Source organism: Balaenoptera musculus, chromosome 13 (assembly GCF_009873245.2).
Source record: "Balaenoptera musculus isolate JJ_BM4_2016_0621 chromosome 13, mBalMus1.pri.v3, whole genome shotgun sequence".
Classification (NCBI taxonomy): Eukaryota; Metazoa; Chordata; class Mammalia; order Artiodactyla; family Balaenopteridae; genus Balaenoptera; species Balaenoptera musculus.
In genome coordinates, this window is record NC_045797.1 from 11,628,508 (window position 1) to 11,652,273 (window position 23,766).

The window sequence follows — 23,766 nt, forward strand, 5'->3', positions numbered from 1 at the left end:
TTTGTGTAATTTCTTCCCAAGAGAGAAGGATGTTGGAGACCCTAATTTGATGTCTTTTATATGAGGACCCTGAGGTCCTTAAGAGTAGGGTGTCTTGCCCAGGATCACTAGATAGTAAGCTGGTCATCCTTAACCAGGGAACCTGATATGCACACCTGCAGTATCCTCTCTTCTCAAATCTTCACGGGCCCTAAGGAAATCCACTCTGGTTCCCAGAAACAGTGAAGAGTTAAACACTAGTTCTAGGTTTTCAGTGGATGCCATTTTATCAGGAATTCGTTAGCCTGCAATTTTGCTGGAGTTGCCACTAACAGGACCGGCATGGACCACGTTTATTTAAGGGAATGTGCAAAAGATAGATGTCTGTATATAGGCAGGGGTCAGAGGAACTATGAAGAAAAACACAAAGTATTTTCAGTTAGATCACGGAACCATTTTTCTATAAGGTGTTATTATAATAAAAAAAGGACAGAATGGACATGAATTTTGAAATGATTAGGTCTCCGGAATGGGGAGTCCACAGTTTGCACCTGCACTTGTGCTTTAAATACGAAGCAGCTGGGAGTTGCTGAAGCCTGGCAGGGTTGTGGATGCTGCATTTAACTCTCTTAGCCTGATATTGGTTCATGTTTTCTCTTTCATATCATGCAGACCCTTGGCTCCTGCCCACCCCACACTTAAACTCCCAAACTCCTCATTCTAAAAATTAGGGTTAGTCAAGCTTCTGGTCTTTGATCCTAAAACAAAACCTGTCCTGGTTGAAGGTGTAGTTTTAAGAGGCGTGCAGATTTAAAGCACTGGAACTTTCATCTCTGTTATTCCTTCCACTCTTTCTCACAGTGGCCATCATAGCGCTCTCCTTTCCAAAGGAAGAAGAGAATGTGATAAGTAATTTACACTAAGGAAAGCTTTAACATTCACTGGTGACATCATTTTAGGCACAAGGAATAGAGATTTTTTTTTCAAATCACAACACAGGCAACTGCCCACTAGTTATAAAAACAGCCAGCCTTGCCCTGAACGTCTGGGCATTGAGACACGAAGGACAGACCTGGTCCTGTCCTGCTTGTGCTGTGAACAGAATGGAGGGGAAGGGAGGCTCAAATGTCAAGTGCAGAAGCGCTAAGGTGGCGTTGATGTGTTTAAGGTAGTGTTGCCATCAGATTTTAGATTTGGCCTTTAGGGGAGGAGGGCCCTGCGTCAGGACCAAGGGAAGGACACTTCTGCTGCTCAGGGGTGACCACATCTTGTAGTCAGCCCTCAGTTTATTGAAACTAGGTGTGGGAGGGTGGGAATGATAGGAGGAACTCACAGGCGTTTCAGTATGAATCCCATGTACCCTGGAAAGGTTAAAGGAGATTTGTTTTGGCATCATGCGTGAGAGTATCCCCAGCAGATTTCTGAAACTACTTGGTCTTAGCTCCTATATATGTGCATTTTTAAGTTGTTTTAATAGTTATGTATGTATTTTGTTTTCATAGTTATATATGTATTTTGTTAAATACTTGGAAGATACCAAACAAGTACAGAGAAGGAAACTATGGCCCACAACCCCGAGAAAACTTTTCCAAGCATATGGAACTCTAAGATGCTTGAAATCAAATTAGTATTTTATTACATAGATGTATGTCTTATTTCATGCACTTATTGTATGATGAATATTCACCTATATTACTAAAAGTCTTCAAAATATTTTAATGGCTGTGATATGCCACTGTAACTTGCTATTGTAAAACGGATTCATTTATAGAGAGTGCAAATGGAATTATAAAGGGAAAACGTTAAAAATTATTTTCAAAATGCCAAGGTTGGTGGCATACACAAGGGAAGAAGTAACTGATGTGGGACTTCAAATCCAGATGCTCTCCTGAGCTGGGTCTATCCTATGCTAATAGTTCACGTTTCACTTAGATGTCTATTATTATTGATAGAGTCGAGTCATCTTTCATTAATGGGTGTAGGAAGCATTCAGTGTCTGCTAGTAGGTTGGAGTATTCTTAACTGATAGCCTGGTGATGAATACTGAAAATCCACACCACCATCCCTACTTACCCCCCCACCCCTTGCATAGTCCTGGATGGTACATCACTTGAAAGCAGTTGTTAGACTGTGGGACTTAGGTCACCAGGCTGAGCATCCCCCTTGACACTCCAATCAGTATCCCGCCCCATCTACACCTGTTATCAGCTTGTCCAGCCCCGGGACCCTGCTTAGCCAAGAGCTTCCCCTGAAGTCTCTAAAGGAGGGTGTAATTTGTGGGACATAGATCTAAAATCTGGTATGGGGTGTAAAAAGCTCTCTCGCTTAGGTGGAAACACTCCCTCATCAGGTAAAACACTCCCTCATCAGGAAGGCACCAGCCTTGAGATCAGAAGACTTGGGGAGACTCACCCGCAAGCAAAAACAAAAGCTGATGTTCCTGTAAACTGACAGGCCCTGCAGATTTAGTTATTGGGTGATTTATGGAGAAGGGAAAGTATTTGATGTTTGTTTTCTTTGTAGTCTAGGTATTCCCAGTACTCTTTAAATTCTGGCATCCTTCCCAGTAGCTAAAGCTAGAAGGATTTTACTTTCTTCCTACATTTTCTTGGTAAACATGTTAAGTAGGTAGTTTGGGTCCCTGCGGGCTCCTGGCGCCTGAGACGCTTGTGTTGGCGGGGCCCCCGCAGGCGCTGCGTGCCGAGACCCTTGCCACAGGCGGGGCGGGGTGCGGGTGTGCGTCTGCCTGATGCCATTGCTGGCTGTTCTTTATCCTGTGACCCCAAAATGGAACCGTGCATGAGAAATCAGCCAAACATCTAGAAAGTAAGAACCTAATTTGTTTAGCCAAACCATCAGCTGGAAAAGTTATTTTTAGCCATTGATCCCTGAGACTTTTGGACTTGCTTTATATTCAGACTTCCTTTCAGCTCAGGTTTTGTCCAAGATCCCTGAACTCAGGTGGTCCATGGAATCCTGTCAGCGCCACTTGAACGATGGCAGGATAAAACAGGATGCTTATCAGTGGGTCGTCTTTGTATTTCTTTTAAAAGTTTTTTTTCCATTTTTCATGGGTTTTTTTTATTGTGGTAACATACACATAACATAAAACTTAACCATTTTAACCCTTTTTGAATATCCAAGTCAGTGGCCTTGAGTACATTCACGTCGTTATGCCACTGTCACCACCATACATCTCCAGAGCTCTTTCATCATCTCAAACTGAAACTCCATACCCATGAAACACTAACTCCCTGCTCCCCTTCCCCTCCAGCCCTCAGTAACCTCTATTCCACATTCTTTCTCTGTGAATTTGACTACTCTAGGCATTCATCCAATATTGGTCCTTTTTTATACGTCTTTTAAGAAGGCTTGAGAGCTTAGGTACTCCTTGCGAGCCATTTCTGAGCAGGCCAGCCTAGTTGTAATAGGTCTGAGGGCCAGAGAGATGCTGTGTGTCCTTGTAGGATGCCCTGGGGCTACGTCAGCTGAGGGGATGCTGGTGTGATGGGCTTTTGCAGCTGTTGTCCCACCACCATGGCTCTCTCCAGGTGGTTCCTGTCTAGACGCTGTGGCAGAATCTGTGGTTTCTTTGGTCTTCCCCTGTTCAGATGTTTGACCAAAAGCTGTTGGAATTCTTATACTTTTTTTTAAAGTGCCTACACATGGTAAAGTAGTCTAACTGTCCGAAAGTTAGCTCTTGCATTCCAGCCCCCTTGCTCTTTCCCAGTCGGGAGCTGAGGTGACCCATTTATTGGGTAACTTTCCAGAGATATTCAGTCCATGAGTCGTGTGTGTGTGTGTGTGTGTGGTGTGTGTGCATGCCCGTGCCAGGCCCCAGCATGGTATGTTAATCTAATAGGGTACTACTCACAGCTGTGGTTAAATCAGTGCCCAGAGTTCACAATTTTTGTGGCTATGGAAATGCTATTTTCAGGCGAATCATGTGGTCAGCTGTAATTACATCGTACTTCTCGTAGAGCTTTTTGATTTTCCTGAATTTAACAGTTTCCTTGCCTGTTGGTTCGCTGAATTCTCTTAAGTTTCAATCGCTCATTCTCCCCCCACGTTTTAAAGGAAAATATGCATCTCCTCTCAAAATGACCGAATTCTCAGGACTGGTGTTCTTCCTTGGAGGTGCCAGTCCTGCAGCTGTCCCTTTTCCTCCAGCCCAGACACATTGCCCTCCAGGTCTGGGGTCTGGCTGAGTCAACTTTGCTGTCATTTTGGGGAGCCTCATTCCTGCTGATTTCCAGCTTCTGTTCCCTGGAGCTCAGCTCCCCCTCTTCCTGGCTTTACTCCGTCACCTTGGCATGGGGCCCAGCCTCTACTCACTTGCTGGCCCCTCACGTGTCTGAAAATGCCATGTTTTTCCTACCACCACCTTGAGGTAGTTTGGCCAGATACAGAATTCAAAAGGAAAATAATTTCCTGCTGTCATCTTGAAATCATTGCTCTGTTTCCTTTTCGCTCTCAGAGTTGTTCTTGAGAAGCATGATACTTTTCTGAGTCAGTCATAAATTACCTGCTTTTCTTTTCTCTGGAAGCTTTTGGGGGGTCTCCACTTTATCTTAGAGGTGTGACATTGCCTGGTGAAGCCCCTTGGGTGGGTCTTTTCTCTCTTGCTCTGCTGCCCACCTAGGTGTCAGGTTAGGAAAGACCCGTATCTCCAGTTCCGGACATTTTCTTGAATTATGCCTCCCTCCTCCCCTTTCTGTGTTCTTTCTGGAACTCCTTACTCAGTCATCGTCCGAATGCCTAGGTTGCTATTCTGAGCTCAGAGCCTTTCCTGCTGTTTCTGCTGGGGAGAGGGAGGAGATTGGGGACCAGTCTCCCATCTCCAGTCCCAGCCCACACACTGCCTTCATCCTGGGAGCCTTTACGTGATGTCTAGAAAGCAACAAGAGAATTATTTGTGAAAAACATTTCCTGTGCTATAGGTAAGATGGATCTGGACTTGATAATTAATGCAGACACGTTGTCCTTTTCACCCAGTGATGCTAAACCCTGCCTGACGCGAATGAGAAAAGACCAGGCTTTGATCACGTTCCCTTTGCATTCTCCTGCTTTACTCCTAGTCTGAATTTTCCTTGCTGGTTAGTGGAAGGCACTCCTGGACTTTTTTGTGTGGTCTGATTTCTGCTGCCAAAGGTATACTGCTCCACGGTTATTTGTGCCTGCTGGTTTCTTGGGTTCCCGGCGTGCTGTGCATCCCTGGGCTGGGTGCGGTCCCCCTGGGGATGTGCCCTGCCTCCCTCTCTGGCCTTCACTTCCTCTCTGGTCCCTGGCTCACTGAGTCATGCAGCAAGCCTGCTACAGCACCGGGGTCCCAGGCCGTGAGCCAGAGCCCAATCTTCCGAGGGCGTAGGTGTCCTCAGCCTGTCAGATCTCATCGTCTGCTGCATCCAGCCCCTCCCTGAGTCTTGCCTCAAGAAAATGTTGCTTCTTGTAAAGTGAACTTGTGAAATGAGTAGAAAGGATCCTCTCTTCAGTAGCCGTAACCTTGGTTTCCCTTGGAACTGCTAAGACTAGACTGGTCAGCCGTGCAGAATCTGCAGGAGCTGCTGAAAGCCACGTTGTACCATCCAGCCTCTAGGTGTTACCCACGATGGGCAGCGCATCATCCTAGACGCCTGCTCCCCTCCCTCTTTCTTCAGCCCCTTCCTGTCACCTTGATATCCTGGCAGATTCTAGGGGAAGCGTCAGCTAGCCCGTTATTTGGAGATATTTGTCCTGTGAGGTCTCTTTCCGTCTTCTCCTGGTGACCTCTAGGCATTGTGACATTCAGCTCCTGCCCTAAAGCATGGAGAGACCGGCCTTTCCTTGACCCCTGCATCCTCCCCAAGTCCAACAGTCATTCATCAGGTGCATTCCAGAATTATATCGCTCCTACATAGGCACAAGGGGAGAGGGGAAGACAGAGTATTCCCAGTCAATGGGGCACTGCTTAGATTGGCACATCAGGAAATGCAGGGGACAGGGGACAGTCACACTGCTGGATCCTGAGACCATTAAGGAGGTGATGTTAACCCGAGCAGCTCTGGTCCTCCTAGTTGTGACTGATGCCGTTCTTGGTGTGTACTTTCGTTACTCTGTTTATCATAGGCTAATGGGGGTCTGCAGAATGGTATTGTTGGGAGAAGCGGTATTTACAGTGTCCAGTGCTTGTTCTGAAAACTGTGGCTTCTAGAGGCCAGGGACCCTCACTGCCGCCTGTCAGCTCCTGATGGTGACTGTACTGTGTTAATAACCCTGGCAGCTGCCCCTGGACCAGGATGGGGCCCCTTGTGACCTTGCCAGCTTCCTGGTCTCTTTTAAGCCTTAAGCCTTAGCCCTTGACAGGTTGAGGACAGATTTTATTTTGTTTTGGGATAAGCTAGTTATATCGGGGAACAAGCTGCTAGGAAGGCAGGTGGACCCCTCCACGTGTTTCTTCTTTTTTCTTTTTCCTTCATTCACAGTCTTCTTGGTTGTGTCTGATGTGCAGAGAAGAAATCAGTGCTTTGGGGCTAATAAAGGCATCTTCTCTAGGAGAGCATCTGAGAGCATTTCAAAGTGTTCCTCACTGTCTCACCCCTTCCCACCCCGGCTAAGAGCGGGTTTCACGTCTGTGGTGTAACTCCCTGTTTGTAAACACATTGGGAAATTGGCAAGCAGGACTCTGAGCCTCTTAGAGCCAAGGCTGCCTGTTTATAGAAGATATCTTATGTTCATCCTGTAATACGAGGGAAACGAAAGGAATGCAACTGATAATTAAATAATATGAATGTGAATATGTAAACGGCGGGTGTGACCACACCAGGAGAGATTATAATAAAGTCCACAGTGACTTGCACCCAGGCACATGGCAGCTGCAGACGGAGCTGTGCTGTCAGTGATCCGTCTTCCAGACGATGACCGAGTCACAGCCAAGTTCCAAACAGGACAAAGGGATACTGGCCCTCCATTTTCACGGTCCTGGGAAACGAGATGGATATTAACACCGGGCAAAATACTTTGTGTGTGTGTACAATGGGATTAGGTTCTAGTCTCGGAAGGTCATCTGGGATGCGGAAAAGTCGCCCCTGGCCCCTGAAAACCATGTCGCCCCCAAGTTATTGTGACCATCCGAAACAACCCCACAGATTTGCAAAATGCCTTGAGGGGTGGTACTCTGATGTAGAGAACCCTGGTACAGAGCCTACCATGGAAGTCCAGACAAGTGACAATATATGTGTTAGGCCGGGTTCTTCAGAGAAACAGAACCGGTAGAGGACACACACACACACACACACACACACACACACACACACACAAGGAGAGAGCGAGAGAGATTTATTTTAAGGATTGGCTAATGTAATTGTGGGTGCTGTCAACTCTGAAATCTGTGGGGTGTCAGCGGGAGGCCCAGGGAAGAGTTGATGTTGCAGCCTTGAGGCCCAAAGGCAGTTTGGAGGCAGAATTTCCTGTTCCTCGGAAGACCTCAGTCTATGCTCATAAGGCATTTAACTGACTACATGAGGCCCACGCAAGCGATGGAGGGTCATCTGCTTTACTTTGAGTCGACTGGGCTGAATGTTCATCACACCTGAAAAACACCTTCACAGAAAAATATCTTTACATCTAGAGTAACGTTTGACCAAATATCTGGGTACCATGACCTAGCCATGTTGACACACACGTGACACACATTAGCCATGTTAATCATCACCGCGAAGGACAAAGAAGTTGAAGAATGTTCCATTCCTATAGTAGGAACTCTAAAGGTCGTCACGATAAATATCTTTGTGTTTCTCCCGGAAGCATAACCAGTGTGCAGCGTTCAGACAATGGGTCGTATATCTGTAAGATGAAAATAAACAACGACGAGATCGTGTCTGACCCCATCTACGTCGAGGTGCAAGGTGAGTCCAGAGGCCACAGGGCGGTTTGTCGTAGAGCCTGCATTAATTGCTTTGTGTATAATGCTCCAGGGTCTGGCATGCCCATTTATTTGTTTGTTCTTTAATTGTTTTTATTGAAGTATAGTTGATTTACAATGTTGTGTTAGTTTCAGGTGTACGGCAAAGTGATTCAGTTTATTATATGTATGTGTATATATATATATTTTTTTTCTTTTTCAGATTCTTTTCCCATATAGGCTATTACAAAATATTGAGGCTAGTTCCCCATGCTATACAGTAGGTCCTTGTTGTTTATCTATTTTTTATATAGTAGCATATATATGTTACTCTCAAATTCCTAATTTATCCCATTTGTAACTCTGTATGCAAACCTTGCAAATCCATAAGCACTGAAATTTTACAAGGCCATCTTCTTTGTAGACTTTAGGTAGTTATGAAATTCACTTAATTCTTAGAGATTTAGCTCTATCCTATGCACTATGGCTGAGATAAAAAGAGATTATAGACCTCCTTGTCCTAAGGTTATTTACAATTTAAAACAACTGAAGTCTTTTTACGTTAAGAAACAAAATGCAATCTATTATCCAGCTCTCGGTGCTGGCACCAGATGCCACTCACCTGGTCAAGTGCCAGTTTGTTTATTTTATTTATTTATTTATTTATTTTTTAAATTTATTTATTTATTTACTTATGGCTGTGTTGGGTCTTCGTTTCTGTGCGAGGGCTTTCTCTAGTTGTGGCGAGCGGGGGCCACTCTTCATCGCAGTGTGCGGGCCTCTCACTGTCGCGGCCTCTCTTGTTGCGGAGCACAGGCTCCAGACGCGCAGGCTCAGTAATTGTGGCTCACGGGCCCAGTTGCTCCGCGGCATGTGGCATCTTCCCAGACCAGGGCTCGAACCCGTGTCCCCTCCATTGGCAGGCAGACTCTCAACCACTGCGCCACCAGGGAAGCCCCCAGTTTGTTTATTATTCAGTATCTTTTACTCTCTTGCTTATGCGGATGGTGAAATCAGGGAGAGTGAGCCGTTTTCTTGATTGGGCCAGCGGCTCGGCCTGGGATTCCTTTTTAGGCCCTAGGATTTGTCAGGCGCGTGATTCAGTGCAGTTCGACGCCATGACATGAGATGGGCTTGGTGGGGGAGAGCTGGGGCAGCAGGCAAGGAGAAGGCAGTCTCTGCCCTCAAGGAACTTGAACTCTCGTGGGGAACGTGAGCTGATGCACAGGTGAGCCAGGCCAGGTGGGCCCGGGCCCTGCATCTCGGGGTTTGCACGTCTGGTTCGGCAATGGCAGGGCCTGTCAAGAGAGGCTTTGAGGAGGAAGCATCTTCATTATCACCCCAAGTGGCCACTCCCCACTGTCCTAGGGGCTGCCCTCCAGGGTCTCTGCATCCCTGCTCGCTGAGGTGCCCCATCAGCAGAGCCTTCAGAACAACTTTTCTGCTTTCTCCTGACCCTCCTCATCACAGGCTTTAGAGCAGGTGATTAGCTTTTCAAGGAAGTTCAACGAGAAGCATCTCCCACAAAAAGGCTGCTGTGCTACCCATTCTTTTGCAGACCTGAACTTGACAGCCTGTAATGCTGCAGGAGGCCTGAGGGAGGGGCCCCCAGAGGAGTCTCTTTTGGAGCTCTGCTCTGAGCCCATCCCAGGCTGTACAGCCAGTGCCACAGGGGTCTGTCCACATCAGCCAGAGGGGAGGGTTCCTACATTTGCTGCTAATCTGGGAAAACTATTCAGAGGACATTGCACTTGTAAAATCCCAGAAAAAATGCCCAGGGCAGGAATGAGTTAGGTCCAAATGGAGTTTTGCAAAACTTTGAAACATGAAAAAAGGATCCCATTTTACCACTCCCACATCAGTCCTGCTGGGACCAGATCTGTGTGCTCCCAGTCCCAAAAGAACACATTTGAAACGTCTGAGGCCAGTTAGCTTGATCTGTTAAATTTTTGTCACATGCCCCAAATAAGTACCAACTGGTTTTCTCTGAGCTATTCTTAACGTCCCTTCCCTATAACCCCGGTTCTGGAATCATACTGGGAAGTCTTGGGGTTGTAACTGTGTAACTCTGTCTATACTGTTTTCATGAGAATGTGCTTGGAAGAGTGTTCAGACCTGTACAAGTGTACAGATTTTAAAATTTATTATCCCTCACCTGAAAGTCTCACACAAAAGAGGTTGTCCTCAAAAACAGACAGACCACACCGGTCAGAATGGCCATCATCCAAAAGTCTACAAATAATAAACACTGGAGAGGGTGTGGAGAAAAGGGAACCCTCGTATTACTGTTGGTGGGAATGTAAATTGGTGCAGCCAATATGGAGGTTCCTTAAAAACTAAAAATAGAATTACCATATGATCCAGCAATCTCACTCCTGGGCATATATCCGGAAAAGACAAAAACTTTAATTTGAAAAGATACATGCACCCCAATGTTCACAGCAGTACTATTTACAATTGCCAAGACATGGAAGGAACCTAAGTGTCCATCAACAGATGAATGGATAAAGAAGACGTGGTGTATATGCAATGGAATATCACTCAGCCATAAAAAGAATGAAATATTGCCATTTGTAGCCACATGGATGGACCTAGAGATTATCATACAAGTAAAGGAAGTCAGACAGAGAAAGACAAATATCATATGATGTCACTTATATGTGGAATCTAAAAAAATGATACAAAGGAACTTATTTACAAAACAGAACCAGACGCACAGACATAGAAAACAAACTTGTGGTTACCAAAGAGGAAAGAAGGGAAGGGATAAACTAGGAGTTTGGGATTAACATATACACAGTACTATGTATAAAATAGATAAACAACAAGGACCTCCTGTATAGCACAATATAGTTGATATTGAACTATATTCAATATCTTGTAATAACCTGTAATGGAAAAGAATCTGAAAAAGAATATATTTTTATATATGTATAACTGAATTACTCTGCCGTACACCTGAAACTAATACAACATTGTAAATCAAGTATACTTAAATTTAAAAAAGAAAAAAAAAATGGGTAGACTCTTATGTGGCTTTGTTTTCACTTTGTGTTTATTGGTAAGGAATCCTGAAAACCTGCCAGCCTTTCCCAGGAGTTTGAGCAACACCTAATTTCAGAACTGCCAGGCCTCCCTTCTGAAAAAAACAGTTCTGAATCACCATTACTCCTTTGGGAAAGTGTCCTAGAAAACCAGCTAGAGCTAGGCTGGCAGGAATTAGCCTCTTTGTTCTTTCCTACCCAACTTCAGGGAGGTAAAAACTGGCCGTTTCAGACCTGGGTGGTGGACAGAGAAAGCTCCTGCTGCCAAGCTCCGGTGTGGTTTCCATTCCCCTGGGGGCTGTGCCTTGGCCTGTGGATCTAAAACCTTCTTTCACTCACCTCTTCCTCTGCAGGACTTCCTCACTTTACGAGGCAGCCTGAGAGCATGAATGTCACCAGAAACACGGCCTTCAACCTCACCTGTCAGGCCGTGGGCCCCCCTGAGCCCGTCAACATTTTCTGGGTTCAAAACAGCAGCCGTGTTAATGAACTTCCAGAAAAATCCCCCTCCGTTCTGACTGTTCCTGGTGAGTCTGAGTTGTGGGATTTGCGTACTGTTTGCCCTGGAATGGTGGAAGGGAGCGGAAGTTTGATGAGAGCTGCTGTGCATGGCAGCAGGTAGTCGAGGCGGATAGAACCGCAGGTGAGGCAGCTGAGGATAGGGGCCAGGTGGGGGGGGAGGCAGGTGGGAATCTCGGGGGCAGGACTGGCGCGTGGGGATACGCCCACCACGGGTGTCTGTGGTTAAGTTGGCAGAAGTGGCCAGAGTCCTTGAGCCTGGGCAGTGGGAGCCCTGCTCACGTCTTGCATGGCAGCTGTGGCCCTGCTGGCTGTCAGGGCTTGCATTTCAGGAACCACTGATGTGATGACCTCAGCGAGGTTTGGCGGCAAGGAAAGCGCATTGGTCACGGGGGTGGCTGTGGGAGGATTGAGTCACCGTGAGGCCGTGGCTGCCCTGATGGTCAGCGGTCATCTGATTTCCATCTGAACGGGCGTGCCCTGGCTTCCTTGCCGTGCTCCTCTGACAGTGCTCTCAGGGTCAGTGCCACTGATGTTTCTGTGCTGCTGAATCCAAAGGGCTCCTCTCACTGCATCTTCCAGCAGCATCTGGCGAGGTTACCACCCCCGATCCTTCCTTTTTTCACACACTCAGCAAACGTTCTGAGGGATGCTGCAGGCCAGAGGTGACCTTCAGGAAACGCTGTCTTCCTGGCTTCCTTCCTGCCTCCCGACTCCTCCTCTTCCCTTGACAGGAGTTCTGAATGTGGGAGGGTGCCCTAGGGCTCAGTCCTGGACCCACGTCTGAGAGTTCCTTTGGGCCCCTGGCTTCACGACCATCTGTGTGATGACAACCTTGAACTTCGTATCTCCAGCTCAGACCTCCCTCCTGAGCTTCAAGCTCCTTGCTTGGCATTTCCACTTACTGGATATGGAAGCATCTTAAAATGAGACTCTTGATTTCCCCCCAAGACTTGCTCTGCCCCAGAGTTCCCCATCTTAGTAAGTGATATCACCATTTGCCCATCCTTCCTTCCTTCTCCTTTTCCACACTGAATGCATCAGCAGGTTGTCAGTTCTGCTCCTACAGTACATCTCAAATCTGTCTTTTCTCTGTCTCTGCTGCAGTGCCCTGGTCCACGTCACTGCCAGCTCTTGCCAACAGCACTGCAGTAACTTCCTAACTGGTCTCTTTGCTTCTAGCCTTGTCCCCACTCTCGTCCTCAATGGCAGTTCGTGTCCCCTGCCTGCTGGAACCCTTCAGGGGCTTCCCATTATCTTTGACTGTCACTCGGAGTCCTTCCTGCCCCCGCTCATAGGACCTGCGTGCTCTGGTCCCCGCTCAACTCTCCAGCCCAAACCCATCCCACTCTTTCCCTGCTTATTAAGCACCAGTCGCACTGATTGTCTTTCATTTTCTCAGAAACATCACCCTTCTCCCTGCCTCAGGACCTTTGCACTTTCTTTCTGTCTGCTTGCGGTGTTGTTCCATCTGCCCTTCATCCCATGACACATCTTGAACATCACTTTTGCACAGAAGTCTTTCCTGGTCATTCTTTTAGTTCCTCCCCACTCCTTTATTGACTCCCAGGCATGTATTCTTGTGGACTTCCTTCATTGCACTGGTTACAGTCTGTAATTTCCCTGTTTATTAGTTTAGCTGCTTGTCTGTCTTCTTAGAGAATGTATACTCAGTAAGAACAAGGACTTTATCTCTCCCAAGGCAGTGCCTGACTCATGGTAATACTCACTGAATATTTATGCTGAGTGGACCGGCAAGTGAATGCCAGCCTGAGGTATTGTTTCTGAATCACTTTTCTTACTCCTGACTCCACGAGGAATATTATGATTGTCTCTGCCTTCATCTGAGTTTTCTTTGAGTTTCTCCAAGGAATTGATCATCAAGTAACTTATTTGTTCAAAATTAATTTTTAAAAAATACATTCCTCCCTCTCTAGGATGATTGCTTTGAAGTCCCATAAAGGAGGATTTATGGGGCATACAATGAAATATGTAGGTTAAATTGACATACAGTTAAATGCATAGCACTTAAGTGCACAACTCAGTGAGTCATGATAAATGTAGACACTCACGTAACCACCACTTCAATCAAGATATAGAACATTGCTGTCACCCCAGGAAGTTCCCTCTTGTTCCTTTCAGGTCAGCACCTACCTCCCATAGGTAACCTTGTTCTGATGTCTATTATCATAGATTAATTTTGCCTATTCTTGAAATTTAAATAAATGAAATCATAAGGTGTCTATTCTTTTGCGTCGGGCCTCTGCATCTTTTGAGATGATCTATGGTTTTTCTCCTTTCTTCTCTTCGTATGGCACATTACATTGATTTGATTTTCAAATGTTAAACCAATGTTGCATTCCTGGGCTAAACTCTGCTTGGTCATGATGTGTTGTGGTAGTTTCCATTTGCTAATATTTAGTTAAAGACTTTTGCATTTATGCTTATTCTGGGGTCACACCAACTGCGTGTACTGCAAGTCAGTTCTGATCTTAATTACTAGGAGTTAGTGCAGACCCCATGGGTTAAAGACAATGTCTGCCACAAGTCTGCCCTCACCTCAGCTGCCAGCCACAGTCTCAAGGGGGTCCCTAATCCACCTGCACTTCTTACTGACTGGCTGTAAACTTAGAGGTTTCTATGACCCCTTTGGGTTCGATAATTTGCCAGAACAACTCACAGAATTCAGGAAAGTTCTATACTTATGACTATAGTTTTTTTTTAACAAAGGATACACATAGGATGAAGTCTGGGAGGGTCCCAAATGCAGAGCTTTCATGCCCTTCCCTGCCCTGATGTGTGGAATCAAGGTGTGTCACCTCCTGGCGCATCAGTGTGTTCACGGAACAAGAAACTACTAAGCTTTGGGGTCCAGAATTTTTATTGGGGTTTCATTGTGTGGGCATAACTGATTAAAGCGTCAACCATGTGATGGAACATGATCTCCAGACCTCCCTCTCTTCCCTAGAGGTCAGGAGTTTGGGCTAATATCCCATGGATCAAAGTCCCAACCCTCCCATCACATAATTTAGTCATTCTGGTGACCAGTCCCCATCCTGAAGTTATCTAGGGGCCCATCCTGAGTCACCTTGTTAGCGTAACGAAGCCACTCCTCTTACTCAGGAACTAGCAAGGGACAAAAGCTAGTCAGTCTTTATCATACAACAATGTTCATGAAGGAAACTGTTCTATAATTTTGTTTTTGTTTTTGTTTTGTATTGGTAATGTCCGTTTTGGTATCTGGGTATTGTTGACCTAATAAAACATAGTTGGAAAGTGTTCCCATCTCTTTCCTGAAAGAGCTTGGTAGCATTGGTGTTATTTTGGAAAGATGTGTGTGAAGTCTAGTGGAGGCTGTAACCTCTTGTGTTTTGGATGCTATATTTTTGATAATGCAGTTTGCATTACTTTTTTTTTTTTTTTTTGGCTGTGTTAGGTCTTCATTGCTGTGCGCGGGCTTTATCTAGTTGTGTCGAGCAGTTGTGGCACGTGTGCTCAGTGGTTGTCGCTCACGGGCTCTAGAGCGCAGGCTCAGTGGTTGTGGCTCACCGGCTTAGTTGCTCTGCGGCATGTGGGATCTTCCTTGACCAGGGCTCGAACCCATGTCCCCTGCATTGGCAGGCGGATTCTTAACCACTGTGCCACCAGGGAAGCCCTGCGTTACCTTTTAGATGAAGGTTAATGTATTGGTTATGTTGAATTTGAGGTTAACTGAAATCTCCAGATCTTTTTTCTCATGAATTGGTGCAAAATCAAAGCTTTCCTGCTTCTTGTTTATTTAATTATTTTGGAATTTCAGCCTACCGTGTGACATTAATCCTCATAAAAACGTAACTCATTGTCCCAGCCTACTGAGGCCATTTTGAACCTTGATTCTCTCATTGGGTTAGCAAATTCTCTCCCTGCTTCCTGCCCCTGCCTTTTTGTCTCTTCCAAGTCATTGATGAAAATCTAGATTCTAATTTAACCAAGGGCAGAGCCCTGTGACCTGCTAATTAAGGCAGCCTCTGAGTTGACATCAGTTCATGAAATCAGCTCTCTTGACCACTGTTCAACCAGTAGTAAATCTGCCTAATTTTATTTTTTCCACGGTTTATTTTTCCATCTTCTCTTCTGAGATGTTCCCTGCTATATTGGACTAGTAACTATCCTGGAAAGACTGGAAATCAATTTGAAATTCGTTTTGAAATCAGACCTGACTTCTCCTTGGTGAGCTGAACTCCATGACAGTTTTCCGTGTCCTAGGCACCAATTTGATAACCTCCTTTTAAGTTCTGCTGTGGATTTCTGTCTCTCTCTGATTCTGTACTTGCCAAAATCGGTATCATTTACTTTATGAAAACAGGGATAACTTCTGTCCATCTCTGATCATCTAGAACTTTTCCTCTTCTGTCTCTTTTCTTAGAAAGTACAATAGAAGGATCTGCAAATTTTAATACCCAAGGCTATGTATAATTTGTCTCAGCTTGGTGATCTGATTTATTTGTAAATGGCCAGATATACCATTACAACTGCCACCTATTTGGGGTTTTAGATTCTTTACAATCTTCATTTTACTTTCTTTAATTTGAAGATTTTTTTCCTTTGGTAGAGAAGATAGAAGTAAAACAGAAATTGAGCAGTTTATAGCCTAATAGTGTGCTTTTTAAAATAAACTTTAATGGGATGTGGTTACATGAAGCTACACATGTGATAAACTTACATAGAGCAACACACACACAAATGAGTCCATGTATAATTGGCAAAATCTGAATAAGCTCTATAAATGGTACCAATGTCAGTTTTCTGGTTTTGACATTGTAGTTATTTGAGACGTTAACATTGGGGAGGTAGGGTGAAGGATACATGGAACTCCCTGTCTATTTCTTTATATCTTTCTGTAAATAAATAATTATTTCAGAATAAAACGTTTTTAAAAACTTTATTTTACATAATTACTAAGTGCTTTTATGTTAAAAATGTAGAAAATTCAGTATTTTTGCATCTTATTACACATTTACAATTACAATGGAAACACTAATGTGATTCTCTCCAAACTTTCCCTGTAAGCATATACATGTTTGTGTGTGTGTGTGTGTGTGTGTGTACACACATACATACACACCTATACGTGATTTTCCTTCACGTTAGAATGATAATACGTGTGCAGATTAATTTCAGCCTTTTTATTACACAGATAATATGTGAACACATATTCACTGTAAAACATTCAAACAATTGTGACATGCCAAAACAAAATGTGAAAATGTCCCTTTAGTCTCCATGCATTCATTCCCTCATACAGAGGAAACCACTGTCAACCATTCATTCACTTCCTTCTAGACCCTTCCTAGTCCTTCAAAAACACTCATATATGTGCAACTATGCCTCTCCAAGACACGTAGACCTTTCCATGTAGGTTGTCACGGGCCTGTCTCATTGTTTGTGACAATTGTGACGGTCCATGGACGGATCATAATTTATTTAACCACTCCCTTGTTGATGAACATTCAGGTGGTTTTAATTTTTGGGGGGTCACTGATGCAGACATCTTTGTACCCGTATGTATTCCTCTTCCATAACGGTCATCCCTTCCCACCACGTGGAAGCACACCCATCTGCTTGTCTGCCTCCCCCGTGTTATTAATCAGTGTGATTATTACATATTAATCATTCATTAGTTTAACCCCACTACCCAGCACATTGCCCGGCACATCAGAACTGTGTGGGTGAATGAATGACAAATGAATGAATTTCAAACAGTTCCTGAGTCTTACGTCCCTTCACTGGGACAGAGACATAGTGATGGTGAAGTAACTTGTATTCATGTCACTAGTTTTGCATTTAAACTCTTTCTTACCTCTTTTGTCATTTATACCTCTAGTGAGTTCTGTGAAATGGGTAGAACAGGATTTTTTTTACATCCATTTTGCAGCCTCAAAGGGCTTAAAGAAGTCCAGGGAGGGAGGGCCTAGGGCGTAGGCTTCCTATGCAGACCTTGCTCTGGGCACATTAAGGCACACCAAATCAGCTACGGCAGACTGTCCCCAAACGCCAAACTTTGTAGCACTGTGAAAGAACTATATACAAACTTATTCTTTTTTTTTTTTTTTAATTTTTTTCTTCCTGTTTTACTGAGGTATAACTGACATACAGCACTGTGTAAGTTTAAGGTGTATAGCATAATGATTTGACTTACATACATTATGAGATGATTACTACAATGTTTAGTGAACATCCATCATTTCGTATAGATACAAAATATTTCCTTGTAATGAGAACTCTTAGGATTTATTCTCTTAACAACTTTCATATATAACATACAGCAGTGGTAATTAATCATGTTGTACATCGCATACCTAATATTTATTTACCTTATAACTGGAAATTTGTACCTTTCAATCACCTTCATCCAAATCCCCCCTCTCCTCCTCTGATCTCTTTTTCTATGAATATGTTTGCTTTGAAGTATAATTGACCTACAACATTATGTTAGTTCCTGGTGCACAACATAGTAATTTGATATTTATGTACATTACAAAATGATCACCATGAAACTATGTCTAGTTGCCATCTGTCACCATACAAAGACATTAAAGTATTATTGACTGTATTGCACCTGCTGTATATTTCATCCCCATGACTCATTTATTTTGTAACTGGAAGTTTATACAAATTTATTCTTATTGGCATTTGTTTTTAATTTTGAGGACACTTTAGTGTGATACCTGAGCCCCTCCCAGTAAGAGGAGGTCATGTTTAGGGAACTAGGTGCTGAGGCTGTTCTGACCCAAGATGCCTCTGGGGCCCTTTGTGCCCAGGCAGCGCCTCCCATGCTGATGTAAATAAAACCTGAATGTTTGCAGGTAGGCACCCTGCTATCTTGGAATTAACCCTAAAGCAAACTTTTCCCATCCCTTCTACCAAGAGGATGCTGAGTAGGGAAGTGGTTTAAAGAGCCCTGATTGTTGAGACTGTTTGGAGCGGGCACATGTTTGAACAGGAAGGTCATACGCTTTTCCCTCTTGATACCAGTTGTTTTTTTTTTTTTTTCCTCTGTGATGTAAGCGCTGTCTTCAAGAACCATGAGCGAAGAAGTACTTTGTCTAAAGGGCATTATTCTGAGTCAACAAAGCCAATCTCAAAGGTTACATGCAAAATGTACTTGGTGGCTATCCTTGGAAGGCTCTTCGAAGGGATCTCTGTTTGAAATGTTTTCCAGCTGTGATTTCCTTTCTGAACAATCTGAGCCTAATTCAATTTGTGGCACCTTTCTCCTCTCCATGTTTTTGTCAGAAGGCAAATTACCCGTATATGGCTCTCTACAATCATATAGATGGTTTTGCTGGTTTGGGCTGAGACTTTTACTGAATTGTAAATAAATGATCCCGTTGGTACAGGGAAAAAAAAAAAAAAAGGTTACATGCTATGTAATTCCATTTAGATAACATTCTCTTTTTTTTTGAATTTTTGAATTTATTTTATTTATTTTTTTATCCAGCAGGTTCTTATTAGTTATCTATTTTATACATATTAGTGTATATATGACAATCCCAATCTCCCAATTCATCCCACCACCACTTTCCCCCCTTGGTGTCCATACATAAATGACAAACTTATAGTGATGGTGTACACATCAGCTCCTGCCAGATGTTAGGTTGGGGGAAGGATGTTCTTAAAAAGGGTGGCACGGGGGAGCTTCTTTTTGGTGATGGAACAGTTCTCCATCTGTACACAAATCTGTACCTGTAATAAAATTTCATAGAAATCCCCCACACACACACACAAAATAAAACGACCCAAAACTGGTGAAATCCGAATAAGATCTGTATTGTAGTTAATAGTATTGTACCAGGGACTTCCTTGGCAGTCCAGTGGTTAAGACTCCACACTTCCACTACGGGGGGGGCAGGTTCGATCCCTGGTGGGGGAACTAAGATCCCGCAGGCCACGAGGTGCGGCCAAAAAAAAAAAAAAAAAAGTATTTATCTATTTATCATACCAAAGTCACTTTCCTAGTTTTGATGGTTGTACTATGATTATGTAAGATCTTACCATTTAGGGGAACCTGGGTGAAGGGTACTAGGAACTCTTTCCTCTTTCTGCAGTTTCTTGTGAATTGAAAACTATTTCAAAGCAAAGTTTTTTTTCCCCAAGGAAGTACTTTGTCATTGGCAAAATCAAGTCCCCAAATGAACAGCAGAACTGCAGAAAGCTTTTGCTGCATGGTGTTCAGTGGTGGGATGTGTTACAGGTTAGTGGTTAAGATCCCGAGCTTTGATACAGACTAATGCCAGTTCACCACTGTGTGTCCCTAGGCAACTTACTCACCTTCTTCATATAAAACAGGGGTAATAACAGTGTCTACTTCATAGGACATTTATGAGGGTTCAGTGAAATAATGGATGTAAAGGCCTTGGTACAGAAGCAGCCTACAGGAATGACTGAAATGTTACCTGTTACAAATTTTTATATGCAACAGTTTCTAACTCATTGTCAATTTTGAACTACCTTTCTACCAAGAGTGGGGGACTTAGGCTGATCTTTCTGGTTTTTACTTTTTTAAAAATACTCATTTTATATTTAAATCCACATTTAGAAAACAACTAAGCTAGTTTTGGTTTTAGTTAATTGGCTATAATTCGTAATGTTCATTGTAATAACAACAGTAACAATAATAATTAGAATTTATATAAATCAGTTCGTAATTCTCACAGTGCTTTTGGTAAAGATTTACTTTGAGCCTCATTGCAACCTGTGATATAGTTAGGCATTTTTTAATTCCCATTTTGCAGATCAGGAAAAAATTTGGAGCAATTAAGGGACCTTATGGCCTAAGGGCTAGTCTTTGCGAGGCAGCTGGGACGATCCTCATAAAACACAGACTAGATCATATCAGTCTTCTGCTCAAAGCCCCAGGTTTCCTACCTCACTTGGAGGACAGAGGCCTGACCCACATGTTCCCTCTGCTTTGAACCTTCCCTCACCCTCCAGAATAAACTTGGCCCATTCCTTCACCCCGAGTCTTTCCTCAGAGGACATTTCTCAAGGAGCTCCCTCTGACCTGCATATTTAAAATCACAACCACTTCTCTACCCACCCTGACCCCCGATCCCTATTTTTCCACAGTACTAATCACCTTCTAATAGAACATGCAGCTTACTTATTTATTAAGTCTATTATTTCTCACCCACTTTTCTCCATGAGAATGTGAGTTCTCTAAGGGTAAGGATCTTTGTTTCATTCATGGATAGATCCCAAGTGCCTGGGGAAGCATCTGGCACATAGTAGGTACTCTGTAAATGTTGAATGAGGGAATTCAGGGCAGATAGTGAATTCCAAGTTAATAAGTGTAAGTCCTTCATTTATGCAGCGTATTCTTCTATTTCCTGCCTCTTTGGGTAGAAAGATGAACTCTAGGGAACAAGATTAAAGGGACAGGATTCCTTAACCTGGAACTCAAAGAACTGCCCTAACTGTGGTCTTAGAAGCTGATTCCTCAGTGATTCTGACTGTCCTTTCCTCAAGGGAACATCCTGTGGCTGAATGTTCCCTAAAATGTCTTTCAGACCTTGTGTCAGGGGCTATCTTTTTTTAAACCAGCAGAGGACCAAGCAAGAGGGGCATGAACCATCATAATGGACTTAGGTGGGATGTAATGGAGTAAGAGGGATGCCCACGAGAAGAGGACACAGTAACAGGAAAGGTGGAGATGCTGGTGCTGGGGGCGCTCAGGAGAGTGGGTGGTAGGGTGGAGACGGAGCGGGGGCGTGGATGAATTTCTCCCTGGAAAGCCACAAGAGTTTGGGCTCTAAAACTTCAAGGTCTATTCCAGTCTGCTGGTTATTGTTGATCCAGAGGAAGAACAGAAAAGTGAGGTGGGGAGCTGTCTTTCTTAGTACATCTGGGTTGCTGTGTTCAACCCAGGCTTATAAATGAGTCTCCAGTTGGGAAGCTTGTGCCATTAAGCAAAAAAAAAAAAAAAAAAGGTCACTGACTACATTAAGCCAAGAAGCCTATGTTTGGCCTTAAGTTTTGGCCCATCCAGTTCTGGAGAAAGTTAACCTGGGCTGGAAGCCGTTTCCACTTCTCTCTGCTGGCATCCTTTTGGCCTGTGGACATTCACCACCTCGGCCCCCAGACAGATCTGCTGTCCTAGATGGTTTGACTACTTGTGGGCAGTTCTGAATCGGAGTGGGTGCCCTGTACCAGGGAGTTAGCTGCAGATTGTCTTCCTGACTTTGTGTGTCCTCTGAAGAGAAACACGAAGAGGAAAAGTGACTTCCCGCTTAACCTAAAATCATGTTCCCCAAGGAGCGGTTTCACTCTCAGTATTGATCAACCTTGCAGGACCGAAGAACTGTGGGCTTAACTCATCTCTGGGATCTATAACTAGATGGTGGATCTCAAGGAAATAAATCCATCCTCTTGTTTTCTAACAGGGCTGCTCTTGCCCTCACAACCAGTTGGGAATGTCACTTGTAGTTTGTACTCAAGTGTTTGCCAAGAGTTTGGACAAGAGCGATTGAAATCAAATGACTGGTTTTAGCCTGCAGATGTCTGCTCAAATATGTACAAAATACAAGAAAATACAAGTTGCATAGCCAAAGCAACTTACATTTTGATTGAGTGTCTTCTGATTGAGCCAAAGCTGATTTTTCTAAATACAAGCCAAGTTTTGCGAGTTCACGTAGCCTGGCAAAACGGGCATCTCATTTGGGAGCTGATGACCTGGAAGGTAAGGTGAAAAGCCAGGTGTCACAGGCCTGCCTGGGAAGTAGTGACTGGCAGCAGGGGCCCCAGGTGATGGCTTAGAGGGTTCAGTGGATCCTCATCCAGTATGTGTCCTCTTTCCGAAAGTCAGTGCCTGACAAAATGCCCAAAGTCCCGACTCTATGCCAGTTTTTCTTTCTCACTTTCTACTTCCCTGTCATCTCTCTCTCACTTTACAAAAGAAAAGAGACCTCTCTCTGCCTTACCTGGAGTCACAACGGGACATCAGTTCTCCAATGCTTTGGTCTCCTCTTTACTGTCTTAAAAGTGATTGAAAACCTACAAGTTTTTGTTTATGTGAGATACATCTATTGCCATTTACTGAATTAGAAATTAAAACACAATAATACACAAGCACGTTCCATTAGCTCATAGAGCTATGACATCATCACACATCATACACCTTATGGAAAATTCCATCATACATTCCCGAGAGCATGAGAGTGAAAAGGGCAAATAACATATTATTGCTATTCTCACAAAAATAGTTTTCAACTTGAGGCCCCCCAAAGTATCTCTGGGATGCCCAGGAACCTCTAGACCACACTCTGAGAACAGCTGCTGTAGTGCATTGGCTCAAGGTTAACAAAATTCCAGACTATCACATAGAAAATTCCAAATGTTGTCCAGCAAAGGAGTTGTGCTTCCCATAAAATTTTGCTTTGCATGTTTAAAAATTACATGTATATTGTTTTGATCAGTTGTGCCCTAAATAATACTTGTAAAGATCATCAATCTAGAAGGAAGTTTGTTTTCCAATTTCAATATGTAAGTGTAATTTTATCACCAAGAAGTATCATAAGGCGATTAATCAGTGACTTTCAAACACACACATGTATGCCATTAGGATAAAATTCTGCAAGGGAAGTAGAAAAGTCATGATTGAAAACTTCTGATTTCTGGGGAGAATTATTTCAGCAGGTGATGCTGGGTCTCCCATCCCAGTAATATATATATTGCATGGGACTCTAAAGGAGTTTTACTTTAAATTATCAGCATATTCAGGGTACCTGAAATTACATTTTTTGCAGCTGTTTAAATGATGAACAGTTTAAGATGCAAACCTCAAAATGTGTAAGAGGCTACGTATATTTTTCAAAATTCTTTGGGAGGAAGACAAGCAAAAGATACAAAGACTCCTTGAGGCAGTGTATTTACAGATGTTCTTTTATAGATGTGGCTAATGGGTTTGAAATAAATATTCCTCTTCAGTGAATTAAATATTTTCTAAATCATCACACAATCTATTAGTTTCATCTCTCATTCGAGAGGAGGTGACCCAATGTGAAAGAGCTGGCTCCTACCTGGAATTTTAGTTTCTTAGCACTTGGATTTAGAGAATCTAATTAAGCAATCTGATTTAGGATTTTCCTCCAGTCTGAGGGAAATACTCATCTTGGCAAATTAAAATACCTGAAGTAGCTATCATATTCTGATCTAAAATTATTTAGGAGAAGTCAAAGGTCACCACAGAATTGTAGGACAGAGAGTCTAGTCAAGGGAACTCAGATGCTGGGAAAGACTTCCATCTGGATGGAAAAGAACAAACACCCACCAACACTGATTTTTTTGTGCACAACTGATCCCTCAGGA

The 23,766-nt window shown here is 43.6% G+C and overlaps 1 protein-coding gene across 1 annotated transcript in view; it reads left to right on the forward strand.

Annotated features, from left to right (window-relative positions):
- MERTK (MER proto-oncogene, tyrosine kinase) overlaps positions 1-23,766 on the forward strand; it is a 146,641-nt gene that overhangs the window by 55,387 nt on the left and 67,488 nt on the right. The window contains exons 5-6 of the mRNA XM_036873782.1: positions 7,762-7,862; positions 11,256-11,429. Coding sequence (XP_036729677.1) covers positions 7,762-7,862; positions 11,256-11,429 — 275 coding nt within the window. The remainder of the gene's footprint in view (positions 1-7,761; positions 7,863-11,255; positions 11,430-23,766) is intronic.